Source organism: Equus asinus, chromosome 21 (assembly GCF_041296235.1).
Source record: "Equus asinus isolate D_3611 breed Donkey chromosome 21, EquAss-T2T_v2, whole genome shotgun sequence".
In the NCBI taxonomy this organism is placed as follows: Eukaryota; Metazoa; Chordata; class Mammalia; order Perissodactyla; family Equidae; genus Equus; species Equus asinus.
This window is the reverse complement of record NC_091810.1, coordinates 95,498,036-95,513,419: the sequence shown is the minus strand read 5'-3', so window position 1 is coordinate 95,513,419 and position 15,384 is coordinate 95,498,036. Positions and strand designations below refer to the sequence as shown.

Genomic DNA, 15,384 nt, shown 5'->3' with positions numbered 1-15,384 from the left:
TAATCTAATTGGTGCCATATGCAACTACAGAATACTGGGTAAAGTTACAGGAGGGATTACCTCTTCCCAGAAGGTGCACACTTCATAATCTGAGAGTTAGATGTTAGGCATCCTATTTAAAACGTAACTTAGGGAGAGGCAGACAAATGAGGAAGAAGGGAAAGCTCTTCCTTAAAAGAGAAGACCAACGGTTAAGGGCAGAAAAAACAACAGTGTTAGCAAATCATCATTTTTCCACCACCAGAGTAAAAACGGATTTAGGCAAGGATAATTTTAATAGACACTAACACTAATGGGTGAACATCTGACGAGTAAAAGGGCAGTTAGACTGTATCAAACTAGCCCCATGAATTGCTTATTAATTACAAAAGGATCAATAACTGTACAGTGGAGAAACCTACCCCATCACCTAAACAAGGAGACTAAAGTAATGGATTAACCCGTAATGGATACCCTAATGTGACACACTGAGAAAGACACATCGCCCCTGTGATATTCCTGCCAAAAAGTGCATAATCTGAATCTAATCACAAGGAAACATCAGACAAACCAGACTAACATTCTACAAATAACTATCCTATACACCTCAAAAATGTCAACATCTGAAGACAAAACAAACAAAGAAAAGGCACAGAATTGTTCCAGATTAAAGGTGAGTAAAAAGACAGGAAGGCTAAATACAAAGCGTGACCCTAGACTGGAAAAAAACCAGCAATAAAGGACATTACCGGTGCAATTGGCAGAACTTGCAAAAGATGTACAGATTGTAGCACTGTATTAATGTTCAACTTCCTTATTTTAATAATTGTACCATGTTTTTGTAAGAGAATACCCTTGTTCTTGAAAAATTACAAGTATTTGGAGTAAAGGGGTGTATTGTATCTGTAGAGAGAATAATAAAGCAAATGTGGCAAAATATTATTTAGTGAATCTGGGTGAAGAGTTTATCACAATTCTTTGCATTATTCTTGCAACTCTTCTGTTACTTTGAAATTATTTCATAATACACAGTTGTATCTCATTCTCAGGTGAGACAGCCGGCTCAGGTAGCAGACCCCATCCAAAGGCGACCCTTCCACGAGCGTCAGTCAGTCCGCCAATCCCTGCTAGAACACCTCTGCCCATAAAGAAAGTAGGCAGTCTGAATGTTTACATATTGTGTCCACTTGAAAAAGGATTTTTTTAAGGTGGATTGCAATAAATGTCACAGATGCATTAAAAAACAAAAACAAAATCAGAGCTAAAAAAACGAGAGCCATGATAAAGGAGAATTTCCTTAAAAATGGAGATCAAACTGGCCAAGGCAGAGGCTTGTGAAGTGCGCCTGAGAATGCCTGTTCAGCTGCCCGTGTCCCATTAGCAGTCCTGTTTGGGCATCGTCATCAGTCTTTTGCCACCGAACTCTACTGTGACCCCTCCAAACATACTATAGCCCATGCTGTTCCCTCTTACTACAAGTTGTGAAACCATCTATCTTTCAAATCCTGTCTTAAAGAGTCAACACCAGGAGTTTTTCCCAGGCCTGAGACACGTGTGGTGGCCAGCTCATCATGGGTAGTAAGTACTCACTCCCACAATTCATGTCGCTGAGTGACCTTTGGAGCAAGCATTTACTTTTACAGATATTTCCAATATGGAGCAAGTGATGTGACCACTGATGGTAGTGATAAAATGCTCCTTTTTTAGAACACATTTAAGTAAATAGAAAGAGAGGCAATTTAAAAAAACTATAGTAAGTGAAAAATAAAGCCGGGATATGGCCCCTGCAAAAGGAAAGCCTGTTGTCCATTACCCAGGCTTAGAAAACGCCGATTGACGCCAAGCATATGACCGTTCAACGCCAGAGCGGGGAACTGTACGACTACGAATTACGCGAAGATTCTTGTAGCAAATGCTAACGGGCTGAAATCGGTGTTTCTTTTACATCAGTGAAAACTCTCATGGTTTCTTTGAGATTATAGTAAAAATTCAGAGTAAAGTTAGATCATCTTCTAAACATATATATATATATATAGTAAATTATCATTTTAACATTGTTTAGAAAAAAACTTGGTGTCTGAATATAAGTATTTTAGTCCATGGAAAAGTCTGAAAAAAACATGAACAGGAAAAATGGTATAGAAATTACCGAACCTCAAATATTTATACGTTTCTATGAAAACAAATAGGCTGAATACAACACCACAATCCTACTCTGATAAAGTTATAGGGAAAAACCACTAGGGCACCTTTAAGCTATTTCAATTTTTAACAATCTTATGGGACATGAAAGCTGCAACCCGCCTTTAAAGAGAACGCCCATGTTTGATTCCAAAACCCCAGGCCTTACCAAGGGCTGCTGGGGCTGCATGGCCTGGAGACTGAGGGTCTGACTCTGTGGGGGCTGTGGGGGCTGCTGGGGCTGCTGCATCTAGAAAGAAAGAAGAGGATTATACAGGTCAGCGCAGGGGTTAATATCATGCGCATCTCCTCCCCCCACGTACCTTTTCTCTAATTATTTTGCTGCAACAAAAATAATATACATCTGCCTCCTCCACCTTTGCCTTGCCAAACACTGTGCATCTTTCAAGGGCAAGACTGAAATCTTCTCCTCCAGGGAGCCTTCCCAGCCCCGCCGACCTTGAGGCTCTCCTCCACAGGTAGCCACGGTGCTCACTGTCCACACCGCCCTACATCCTTCGCACTTACTGTTTCAACTCCTTCCATGTCATTTGCTCTCCCACATTTTATGCTACCTTATACCACCAGGTTAGACAAGGGCTGCTCAGTATTTATCTTCTCTTTCCTATGACATCTGCGTGAACTCTTGAAGGTTAGATTTTTTTTTAAAGGAAGATGAAAATGAAGATGGAGGAGGAAGAGGAGAGAGGAGTTGTTCTTGAAGAACTCTTGAGATTAGAATTTTTTTTTTAAAGGAAGATGTAGACGTGGGAAGTTCTCGTATAAATTACCAGAATAAAATCATAAATTGTGTCTGTGACATAGATGGCTCAGATCATAGCTCTTGGAAAATATTTCCAAGTCACAGAAGAAACACAGACTAGACTTACACCAGGTGGGACAGAGAGGAAAATATTAATAGGTCGTTTGTTTCAATGACCTTTAAAGTGTCCTCCACCCAAAACCTTCTTCTTGGTGTTGGTGCCAGATTACTTTTCATTCTTTGCATTTTCCAACTTGGTTTGCATACTATCGCCCAATTTATTTATCTTCTTTAGGGCAAGGTAATAAATAGCTATTGCTGGATGGCATTTCTCACTAAGTGACACTGATCCTGGGTATGTAATCCTAGACCAGGGCTGGACAGGGTCACTCCCAACATGAATGATGGTGGTTGCATTGTGGACCCAACTCCCCATTTGGCACACTGTGAACTCTTCCAAGGAAAAACAACCCAATTTCATAATGTTTTACTTTTCATAATTATTAATTTCATAATGTGGGGGATTGGAATTGGCCACCCCAAAATGTGTCTCTTTGGCATGAGGATTATTTTGGGCTGGTTACTTTTATTTTTTAATTTATTCTTATTTTTTTTATTTTTTGAGGAAGATTAGCCCTGAGCTAACATCTGCCATTAATCCTCCTCTTTTTGCTGAGGAAGACTGGCCCTGAGCTAACATCCGTGCTCGTCTTCCTCTACTTTACATGTGGGATGCCTGCCACAGCATGGCTTGACAAGTGGTGAATAGGTCTGCACCTGGGATCCAAAGTGGTGAGAACCCCGGGCCACTGCAGTGGAACGTGTGAACTTAATCACTGTGCCACCGGGCGGACCCCTAATTACTTTTAAAAACTGCAGCCAGGAAAGAAACTCTGAAAAGTAGAATCTACTTACCCTTTGTTAAGAGACATTTATATTTGTAAGGGAAATCGCCATCTGTAAGGGTGTCTCCCTCTCTGTACCAGGAAGAAGGGGGGATGACCTTATCTCTAGAGACTCTTAATCAATTCGGAAGGCAAGGACTTAAATCTGCATAATAACCTTACTCTTGTTTACTGTACTTGTCTGGTGATCTCCCATAACTGACTCCCCCACCCCCAACATCCTCCTCTGCCTTTAAGCTGAAGATGGTATTTAAGATGAGACCTTCTGCCATTTTGGCAAGTTGCTCAGTTTTCCTGAGTGTCTCCCGTGTACACATGTTATAAAGCTTTGTTTGATTTTCTCCTGTTATTCTGTCTCGTGTCAATTTAATTCATAGCCTGGCCAGAAGGATCTAGAGTGGTAGAGGAAATGCTTCCTCCCTGCAATAATTATTAATTTGTTCCTTTATGGGTGAGGTCAGTCACCAAAAAAGGAATAAGTGTAATTCTCATGCAGAAGTAAATCACTTTTCTTTATCTCCAATTCTTTCACTGGTAATGAAAAAATTACCAGAAGGATACATTATGTTAATTGGGATAAAAAGTACTTATTAACTAATAGAGAAAGCTTTCAAAACTTGCAGCCTTAAAAAACACCAGTGTAAGACAGGAAGTGGTAAATAAACAATGTAATAACTTTCCTCAGTGATTTGGAAATGAAAAATTTTAAAACAGAAGGAACTAAAAACTTTAAATATCAATCCTAAAAAGTTTTGAAACATATCCTCACAATGTGGAAAAAAGTTATTTTGACTTAAGAATATCACTATTGAGTATTAATAGTCATATTAATGGTAATATTAACAGTATTATTACCAAATGGGGGCTTTACTTGCATTTTCACATTTAATTCTCACTACACATTTAAGACATAGGCACTATAATTATTTCCATTTTACTTTTGATGATCCAAGGGGTTTTTCCTATGTTGGAGATATCGTCTATACTGACAAGAGACATATTGAGGTATATGGGGTAACTATTCAAGTTCAAAACTGATTTGGCTTGAGCTAGAAAGCCTGACTTACGGCCCATCAAACAGACATTATACATCTGCTTATCCATTAAAGTAAGGAATGGACTCTCTTAAGATAAAAATGAAGACTTCCGCTGCTACGCCCTATTGGTAATGCCTGGATTCGTCCCTTTCCTGGCATCACAGTCATGCTGACCTGCTAACTTGCAACTGAATACCTCTTTGAAAACGTATCCTGGGTGTGTTTAATGTATCTTCTTTGTTCTAAAAAGATATAAGACTGTACTGAAACGCACGCTTCTCCAGAACACCTACTAAGGCCTTCCCGGGTTATAATCCTCACTCTGGCTCATAATAAACTCAACCTAATTTTGATTTATAGGCCGGTTATGGGCTATTTGCATCGACAATACAATGAGTGGGACTGGACATCAGGAGCCCACACTCCCTGCAAACCAGTTAAGGTTTGTTACCAATTTTGTGATACAACTTTTTTACATTTTAACAGGTAAAAATTGGGATGCAACTAATGGCATCTTACAAGTAATGGCACCTTACAATTGTGAAGCCCAGCTCCAGAGGATCTGTACAGCTCTGTCCGTCCCCTGGGGCACTGCCAACAGGAATGTTTTGGATCACCATGAATCAAACCTCAAATCCACTGGAGCTTTGGTTCACATTCTCAGGGAAGATAGTTTTTCTTCCCTCTTCCAGCGTCAAAGCTGAGACACGCAAGTTGCTTTGCTGTCCTTTTCTGCATGACAGGTTTGTTTCTCATTGACCTCACCCAAGAGAATAAACCAGCTCTACTAGACTCTCCATTTTTGTACTGTTTTTTTTTCTTTCTTAGTAACACATAAAATGACAGTGCATCTCAAGTTGGATTGCTGATAAGATTAGAGTCCCCTGTCCAGACTCATCAGACAATCTCCAATCCAACAACAGGACAAGCTTGACAGCAATGGAGATAAACGGAACAGGTGAACACAATAGCCTATATTTCCTAAACGAGGAAGTTAGAAGCAAGAATGTGTCAAGGGGAGGAACGCTTTATCTAGGAGACTGAAATATTTATATCCAGTAATTGAAGGATAGCTCTGTGGATTCTAACACAGCCAAGAGGAAATATCCCTTTGAAATATCCTACTTTTTTGGACTTCAGACCCCTCTAGGAATCTGATGAAAGCTCTAGACAGCTCAATTTTATTTAAAAAAAAAAACATAAGAAATTTTGCAAAAGAGGAAGGATGCTCTGCAAGATGCACTCCCTGCCCATGACCTGGTAGATGCTAGGTCAGAGGAAGACCTTTGCCAACTTGGAGCTAAATTGCACCAATCTAGCTCCTAGTGTCAAATACACAGGGTTCCTTAGAACTTAGCAATAAAATGAAGTGCCCATCATTTCCTGGGACTGCTGAGGACTCATCATGCATTGCCCTCACCTCCCAGCCCCGTACCTGGAGGAGCCTCTGCTGCTGCCGGACCTGCGGCTGTCTGGGTCTCATCGGGTCCTGAGGCAGGGGCACGGAGGGCAGGCTTGGGTGTGTGGAAGTCAACACCGCGTCGATTCCTCCGCCCACCAGTGGGCTCTGCTGAAGCGACTGATGGTTCAGTCTGGACCAAGAAGAACACAGCTTGTTTTCAGGCCCAGGCACACTGTCAGACCTTTAATAAAGGCTGGTGGTTAAGAAAATCTGGATTCCTGGGGATGGATGGACCACTTGAAAAGGACAGCAAGTGTGCCTACCACTGAAGGTAAAAATACAATCACGTACCAATTACTGTTTAAAAATTTAATAATAAGTGACATCAACTGAGCATTTCCTCTGGAGCAGGCACCGTGGTAAGAGTCCGAAATGCGTTATTTCATTTACTCCCCGTAGTGGCCCTGTGAGGGAAGTGGTTTTGTTCTCCCCACTTTAAAATGGGAAAACAGAGAGCTAAAGAAGTAACTTCGCAAAGATGCTCAGATAGCAATGGCACGGCAGGATTTAAATCCAGAGGGTGGGGCTCTAAAGTTTGTACGCAATAGGCTATGCTTCCACTTATTAGAAAAATAATAAATATCATGAGCGTTTTCCAAATTTATTTTCCCAAATACCATCAACCTCGCCCACTTTCCAAATGGTGATAACTTGGAGCGGACGCACAGCCACTGATGACAACACGTGGAGTTAGGCTGCTGTCTGAGAGACCACAAAATTTCCCATGAAACAATTTTCCTAGATCAACGCTGTCCAATAGGATTTTCTATGATGACTGGAACGTTCTACATCTGTGCTGTCCAATAAAACAGCCACTGGCCACCAGGACCAGCTTCATAATTTTTGGGTCTCAGTGCAAAACAAAATTGCAGGGCTTCCTGGTCAAAAGTTAAGAAGAATTTTAAGAGGGTGACAGTGGGACATTAAATCAAGCTCGAGACCCTCTTACACACAGTGGCCTGTGCGCCTGCATAGGTCGCACATCTTCTAAGCTGGCCCTGCTGGCTACACGTGGCTACTGAACACTTGAAATGTGACTAGCAGGACCAAGGAACTAAATTCCTAATTGAACTTTAATTAGTCTAAATTTAAATAACCACACGTGGCTGGCGGTTACTATAATGGGCAGTGTAGTCCTCCACCACGTCTAAGGGATCTGATTAAAGCAAGAACCAAAAAGGCTTTCATGATCCTGTTTTGCCAACCCTCCCTGAAGTGAAAAACACAGAAGTTAAGGTGTAACAAAACTTATGGGCACCACGCACAACGAGTATTGCAACCACAGACTTCGTGGCTCTGATCTACATAGTTCTAGTAAGGCACTGCTAACAAGAATCAACGTTTTTTTATCTTAGATATTTTTAGCCAAAAAGCTTTTTCAAAAGAGGACAAAAAAAAGAACATAGTGGTGTCATCTAAAAATACTGCAGCCACACTATGGAAGACGTCAATCAAGCTACAGGGGCCTTGAATGAAATGCACCAGGCAGAGCACTGCTTACCCTCAGTCTCTATCTGGACGCTCCTAAAAGTGAGATGGCACGATGCAAGTTACATGCAAGTACACAAGCTCATAAAAACAACATAAAGCGTCACGCCCTAGAGAAGCATAACAAAGACAAGAACGTGAGTGTCTGTTACTGCAATCCTTATTTCCACATGTATCACCTCTGAGAGCCAGTCAAGGGCTGCAGGTAGGGCGACGCCTGCTGCTGGACATAGCCGCTGGGCTGCTGCTGCATCTGCCTGAGTCTTTCCATGAGCGCCGGGTTGGAATGTGCGGCTGGATAAGTTCTGGAGTTATAGGTCGGGGACAGGACCACACTGCCAGCCTGCTGCTGTGGGGTCTGCTGCAAAGGCATCTGGGTTCCATACATCGTGTAGCCCTGGGGCATGGTCTGTAGGCAGACATAAGGAGTGAAGTCAACATTTCCATGTACCACTGGCTTTCCCATTGTTAACATAAATGGGTCAAAGACAAACCCAGGAGAAGCCTCCTAAAATTCACTGTTCTCAAAGGCTCCTATGACTCCAAATATGAGAAGGACTGCTATGGAGGCAGAGAGGCTAGCTGGAAAGCTATAGAATGAACCAGTTGTATAATGATTTGCCAGAAAATGCAATTTAAAAAAAATGAATCCTCATTTGGTTAAGAGGTTAGTTTTAAGATGAGGTGCTTATTTTGAGGCAAGGAAGGGCATGTTTCTGTATAGAAAGAAACAGGCAAACATCCATATCTTTAGTGCACAGATGACATCAATGTTCAACAGATCCCAAGCATCATTAATGTCATTTCCAAAATGAGTCAGAACAGCTACCATGCTCAATGTAAATTAAAATAATGGATTTATGTCCTGATATGTGACAACACCTCCTCAAATCTGAGAAGTGTGCCTGTAGTAACTAACCAGTTAGCAAAAAACCCCCAATTAATACCTTAGCCAGAGAGCAAGGGTGTGATTTGTGACTATTCAACAGCCTCTAGTCTTGGTTCGACCACAGCCCATTTCAGCACTCTACCAATATCCTGAATACTTAGTTTTCTATTCAATGTTAACATATGAGTGCCTGTTTTTCTAAATCCTGACACTTAACGTAAAAGAAAAACCTGAGGTTCTGCTGGATCACCATCTACAATTTACAGAACAGAATGCTGATTAAAGCAGAAGGTGACAGCTCTTCAGATCCTCCAAGCACCACGTGTCAAGGTCGTTGAACGGCTCTGAGTTGGCAGACAGTAACGTGCAGTGAACCCCCAGCAGCAGCAGGAATGAACACAGACTGCAGGGCTCAGTGCCTATGGAGGCCATCTCGGCTCTCCTCTTACGGTGGACACAGTGGGGACGGCCACCCCCAGGCTCCTCATTGTGAGAGGGATAGAGTAAAAGTATATGGAGGAAGAAATAACAGAACTGTCTGAAAAAATAGCTCCAGATGTGCATTGTATTAAGGCAAGCCCATCATTTGTTGAGCAGCTACCGCGTATCTGGTGCCATGCTAGTTTCATAGGTTGTCTTAAATCCTCATTTTACAGAGAAGGAAACCAAGATTCAGAGGACCTTGCACAATGTCACATAGCTGGTAAGTTGTCAGGAATTGTGCAAGGTCTGATTCCAAGGCCAATTATCATCTTATTCCACCACGACTCCTCTTGGAAGCTATCTTTGAAGACGATAAACTGACTCATGACTTACATCATGGTACATTATAACATAAAACACTCAGAGACGGTTAAGCATTTCAATATCTACCATCATCAGTAACAGAGAGGTTTGAATTTATTTATGTTTTTAATTCAGGAAGTTCCCAAAATGTTTTCTGCTCTTTAAATTAATCAGTCCAGTGACTTGTTCGACAATCACCTGTAATGCTCATTTGAAATGTCTATTGTAACCTGCAAGCAGAAGACGTAACTAAGTTCTAGACCCCCAAGGGAATTGATATCCTACTTACTTGGTTTCTCACTTCAAATAAAGAGCGTTAAAACCCCCCAGTGGCATCTACAAAGCAAACGTGGTACCTGTGCTTGCTGCAGCCCTGGGTACTGGGGGAGCTGAGGGGAAGGCCGCGCCTGTGCAGCAAAGAGAGCAGCCTGGTCCCCCGGCTGGCCCTGGAAAACAAAGTGGAGGCGCACTCTTGATCATTACAGCAAGGGCTTGACTTGGCCCCTGGCTAAAACCCCAACAACCCATGACGCCAAATCTTATTATGTGAGTACAGAACTTGCAGATTTCCAACCTGCATTAAATACGATTTCTCATTCATTTCCTATGTGTGAAGAGACTGTTGAACTTACCATTTATTCCCAAGAAGACTACAGGTGTCCCCAACAATAACAGATATAAACACAAGCCAAATAACCAACGGTCTGCTCATCAGAGAGGCTCTGAGACAGCTTTCTGGTACTCTCCAGGACACAAATGCCTCTAGAGGGGAAGGCCTGAGTCTCTAAGCGTGAAATCTGAAGCCACAAGGTTGCACCATCCTCTGCCCAAAAAGGAAGAGCACAGGTGGTACCTACCAGTGGCACATACAAATTTCATGATTTTTTAACAAAGCTTCTTCATAGTGACCTAAAAATTGTCTAAATAGCCAAGTATTCAAGGGATGAACTTGGTACCTCCTATAACTCTAACGATCAATTAGAATACAATTTTAAAAATTTATAGTAAGTTAATAGCAAATGTAATTCCAACCAACTAGAATATAAAATATAACCAATTAACATCTGTTCACTAGTCTTATTTAATATATGTCTTGGCCTTCAGAAGATAAACACATTCATCAGAGCGGCTGTGTGCTTTTTGTTTTGGTGGCAGAAGCTCTTCCACAGAAGCCTGAAGTAATAATCATAAAAAGAGGCCTTGCCTCCGATCATCTCTAGGTTTTTTCGAGACTTACTAATTATAAAGAATGGGGCTTATACTGGGATATTTTACTACTGTTTTATATAAAAGATGTCCTCATTTTTACAAGGTGCTAAATTATAGTAGAGAAAACCATTTTAATGTGCTTTGAAAGTAGTGTAGATATTTCTAGCACAGAGAAAGGGATAAACATTTAGCATAAGAGGGAGAACACTAACAATTATTAGGCATCTCATAGGCTGAGGATCAGGCTTCTTGTTCTTCCTCCCATTTCCTCACAGAAATGCTGCAGGGAGAAGCGTCATCGCCATTTTCTTCAGACAGGAAAAGCCAGGCTCAAAGAGCTGATGCAGCTTAGCAAGCTCGCCCATCGAGACCTGGCTGAGCCAGTATCTGAACTCAGGCGAGTCTGCTCCAAAGCCCAGTGCTCTTTCCATGATGCCCAGGTGTCTCCATATGTGATATTAAGGATGAAAACACAGAAATCCTCATCTGGTGTCTATTCTTCGGGGACAAAGCCTCTTAAACTCATCCCAATAAGAAACTAAAAGGAGAATCTCTGTTAAGACTTGTTAATGAGATACTGAAACCAAATGTACCTATCAGACAGTGAAGTCCTTTCTCTGATCCCCATATCACTGAGGGCATGTGAGGAACTCCAGCCTCTGCTAAGGTGACTATCCACCCATTCATGGACCAGACACAAATTTGTCAGAGCATCTACGATGGGCTCTGTGTACAACAGCTTCAACAAAAATCTAACTTTCCAGAACAGGGTGCCATGAAGACACTCTCAACCTTTAGCTGATTAACCTAAGAGCGATTATATCTCTATTTGCTTGAGTCTAAGACAAAGAGCCCACTCTATCGATGAGAACCCATGTCACGGCAGTGTGGCCATCTGGAGCCTATGACTGTCCCCGCTAGAGTAGCCGAATGGCTTCTGATCTTCCAACACTATGGCAAGGAGTCATTAAGTCATTGAGATCTTTAAGGGCCACTCTTCGAACCAATGCTCCCCGACAGCATCGGATGAGGCCTTTCTCAAACACAGATATGCTCCTTTGTGGGGACAAATATACCATCATTTTTACAGAAAGGAAAAAGATGAATGTTTATATGTGAGTTAGAATCTCAAGATCCATAAACAGTCCACAATCTCCATGCCGTTCTGGCTGGGAGGGAAACAAGACGTGATCTGTATGTGACGGCTGCATGCAGATGCACAAATCAGATCTTTTCTAACTCGTTGCTCTTCCTTTGCTTATTGACAAACCTCATGCAACAAACTATGACATACATGTCGGGGAACCCAGAATACTAATAAGGTAAATAGCTGAGCTCCTGGGCAACGCTCTTTTCCTGGCAAATGACAGATGAGATCATGGAGGCTTAAATGAATTAAAAACTATTCTACATTTAAAAAGCACAAAGTTAACAATCAAGGAAAAACACTAACTTCCAAAGAAGCAAGGAGAAAAGGAAAAAAACTTTGAAATCCACTTTTTTACCCTCTAAAATTCATGTATTCTCAGTCAACCATTTTTTGTCTAAAGGTAAACTATTTATCTGTGAACACATGTTCCCTCCCACCACCCAAATCACTCCTTAAGCACAGTAGCTAACAATTCAGCTACGCGATACCTTCCTGAGAAAATCAAACACCCCAACTGGGCTACACGCAGCAAGTGCTCTCCCACAGCTTTATCACCGCATGTGGCCTCAATGAAAAATACCCGTCTCTCCCGCAAAACGGAAATGGCCTCCCACTTTTCTTTGCTGTTCCCAGAATAATGCTAGGAACACGTTATTTCAATTTGTAGAAACTGTTCAATCCATTGTGTAAAGAATGAAAACTAAGAAAAGTTCTGTGGCAACTTGAAAGATTTTACAAATGCTAAACAAGGCCATAATGTGGGAATAAGTCAGGAAACTAAAGATCGGTATTTAGGAAAAGTTTTTTAATGGTGGTGGGGATGGTTTTGCTGCATTAAATCAAAAGGGTCTATATAATGTATCATCCCAACTGGGACAGGCCAGGACAACAGGGGCAAAGTGGGACCATGCCTGGCAAATTGGGACATATGGTCACCTTAGCTATAAATAATCCATTTATCTGTTACTTATTGAAGACCTTCTAAGTCTTATTTATTTTTAACCAGTTCCCAGCATGGTATCTGGCATACAGTAAGTGCTCAATAAATATCTGTGAAGAAAATCTAAGATTTAGTTTATCTGTTAATCAAGAGTTCCAGAGATAAATTAGGATTTCTATTTCAGCACAAATTAGTTTACCAACTGCTTTTCAATTGCCCCGTATGTTTTAGCAACATCTTTTGTTGTGAACACTTAATTTTAATTTAATTTTTACATCCATCATTCGAATGATTTCTTCTTTCTGCTTGCATTAATATCTGGGGAGTAGCTAAATTTCCTCTGATAGCTTTATTCTGCTTCACTGAAACAGAGGCAGCATTAACTTCCTATTTTTATGGGTGCAAAGGATAGTTCAGGAGGCTGGTTTCTGATGGAATATTTGTGTCTAGTCAGGTGCCATTTGATTTTGTGCACATCACTGGGAGAGAAAATTAAGACATGTTGGTGCCCCGGCTCTAGCTCCCATGGATGAGGTACCCAATGTACACATGCCAAGGGAACAAGGCACAGTTAGCTGGGATATTCTGATAATTACAGAGACCCGTTGCCACATGGCTACCTGAGGTCAGTGCCTACACATGGTCGCTCTAGTTTGTTTTTACGTAGTTTGCTTCGGGCTTGCCTCTGTGTAAGAAAAATAGATTCATTATATTTTCTAAAATGTCCACTTTCTAAAAACCTCTAAAAAAAGCTGTGCCGTTCAATACTGACTCACCTTCCTGGCCCTTCTAAGAACAATTCTCTCTCTCATTGCTTTCTTTTTAATTAGACAAGAGAAGTATCTGAACTCAAAGACATGTTGACTCAAAGGCCTTTTGCTAATTTGAAATTAAGGCATCCAGTACTTTCAAAATTTTCAATAAATCATCCTCAAATATAATTTTCTTTCTTCTGGGTCTTGTTATCTTCATTAGCAATCACTCCCTCAGTCAACTGAGCAAATGTGAAGACCTCTTTCTAAAGGAGAACTGGATAGACAGAACTCCAGTTAGCAGACAGTCAGCATTATCATCAGCGGCCCTTCAGGATCAGGAATTTTCTAGCCACTCAATTTACTAGTAGTGATTTTTTCAAATCTCTATTTAGTAACTTTTCAATAGTGTGTAAGGGTCACAAGCAGAAAGACGGGTTGTACCTGAAAAACCACAGTGACTCTCTTTCTGAAAATGCTGATTTAGAAATAATAAAAGTCACCCAATGAAAACCAGCAGGTAATGTTTTATGAGTCACTTAGCAAAAGGGTTTTGTTTGTGACTACCAGTTGGAAGGTACTGAGTAATGGCACCCAAGGCTAAAACAAACACATAGTGTAAACCAGAAGTTATGGCCATCACATCATACTGGTGTATTCTGATTGCAGACAACAGACGCAGAGAAAATTCTATAATTATAAGAGGTTCTGTTGACCAGTTATGCTTGATTCTTTTATAAAGCTTTCACATCAAATATAACTTGGCTGAAAATTAATTAACAGTAATATTAACTGCTGGAACAAACTGATTCATTCTAAAATAAACAAACCTCATACAATAAGGAACCTTTACAATATATTCTATTAACACGCCCATAAATGATGAATATAATGATTGGTTGAGTATACACATTCATTAAATTCCTAATATCGGAGAATACTAAAGGAAAATAAGAATGGTGAAAAGGACAGCAAAGATATATATACACATTTCCATTAGTTTGAATGAATAGCAAAATCACAGAACCTTTTGATTTTAAATAGCTGACAAAATATTTTGTCTATTTTTCTAAAAAAAAGTAAAATCAATGATTGATGCAGATAGTTTTCTATCTGAATTACATTATCATCTGAACAATAAATGCCCTGTAGCAAACATAAGCTATCTCTGAAATACTTTTGAATTTGATAAAGTTTAATTCAAGTTTTTAAATAAATAAAAAGCTCACCTGCTTTCTGTATAACACGAAGTGTCAAGAAAAATAGATTCTTTTCAGCAAAGTCTCCAAACTTTTCTTTGCCGAAATAACTATTAAAGAAATTGCCTATATAACAAGTATTTAAAGAACCTAAATATTTTCAAAGCTTGAATACGCAGTTAAGGATATTTTCACCAATATATAGAAAATGTTACCCAATAAATTGGCAGTGAAACGAGTTGACTTACATTCACATCTGAGATGTGTGCTCTTTTTTATTCTAATGCTTCTTGGGTTTATGTTGTCTACCTGATACAGAAACCTACAAGTAATTTAATGCAAAACATGCATTCTTAGCTAGCCCAGGCAAAGCAGTAGAGGTGATGTCTTATGACATGCATGCACAAGACCTATGCTCAAAAAAACATCTCCTCCATACCGGAAAGAAAACAGAGATGACGCGTTCTGTTGAGAATTTAGGAATAGCCAGTGAGTGGGATGTGATGAGAAGGGGATGTTTCATAATCACAGTTGTCATTATCTTGCACTGGCCAATGAGTCAGCATGCCATGCGTTCCTTTACTAATGATGTGAGCTATCACAGAGAGAAGCAAGAGCTTAGGAGTAGATGGGTTCAAAACTGG

At 40.5% G+C, this 15,384-nt stretch overlaps 1 protein-coding gene across 11 annotated transcripts in view; it reads right to left on the bottom strand.

Moving 5' to 3' along the window:
• Positions 1-15,384, bottom strand: part of MED12L (mediator complex subunit 12L) — a 312,345-nt gene that overhangs the window by 12,130 nt on the left and 284,831 nt on the right. For all 11 annotated transcript variants that reach the window (XM_070493672.1, XM_070493674.1, XM_070493670.1 and 8 more), the window contains 4 exons: positions 9,847-9,936; positions 7,995-8,224; positions 6,301-6,457; positions 2,330-2,410 (listed from right to left, as the gene is read on the bottom strand). In XM_070493672.1, the coding sequence (XP_070349773.1) occupies positions 2,330-2,410; positions 6,301-6,457; positions 7,995-8,224; positions 9,847-9,936 (558 nt within the window). The remainder of the gene's footprint in view (positions 1-2,329; positions 2,411-6,300; positions 6,458-7,994; positions 8,225-9,846; positions 9,937-15,384) is intronic.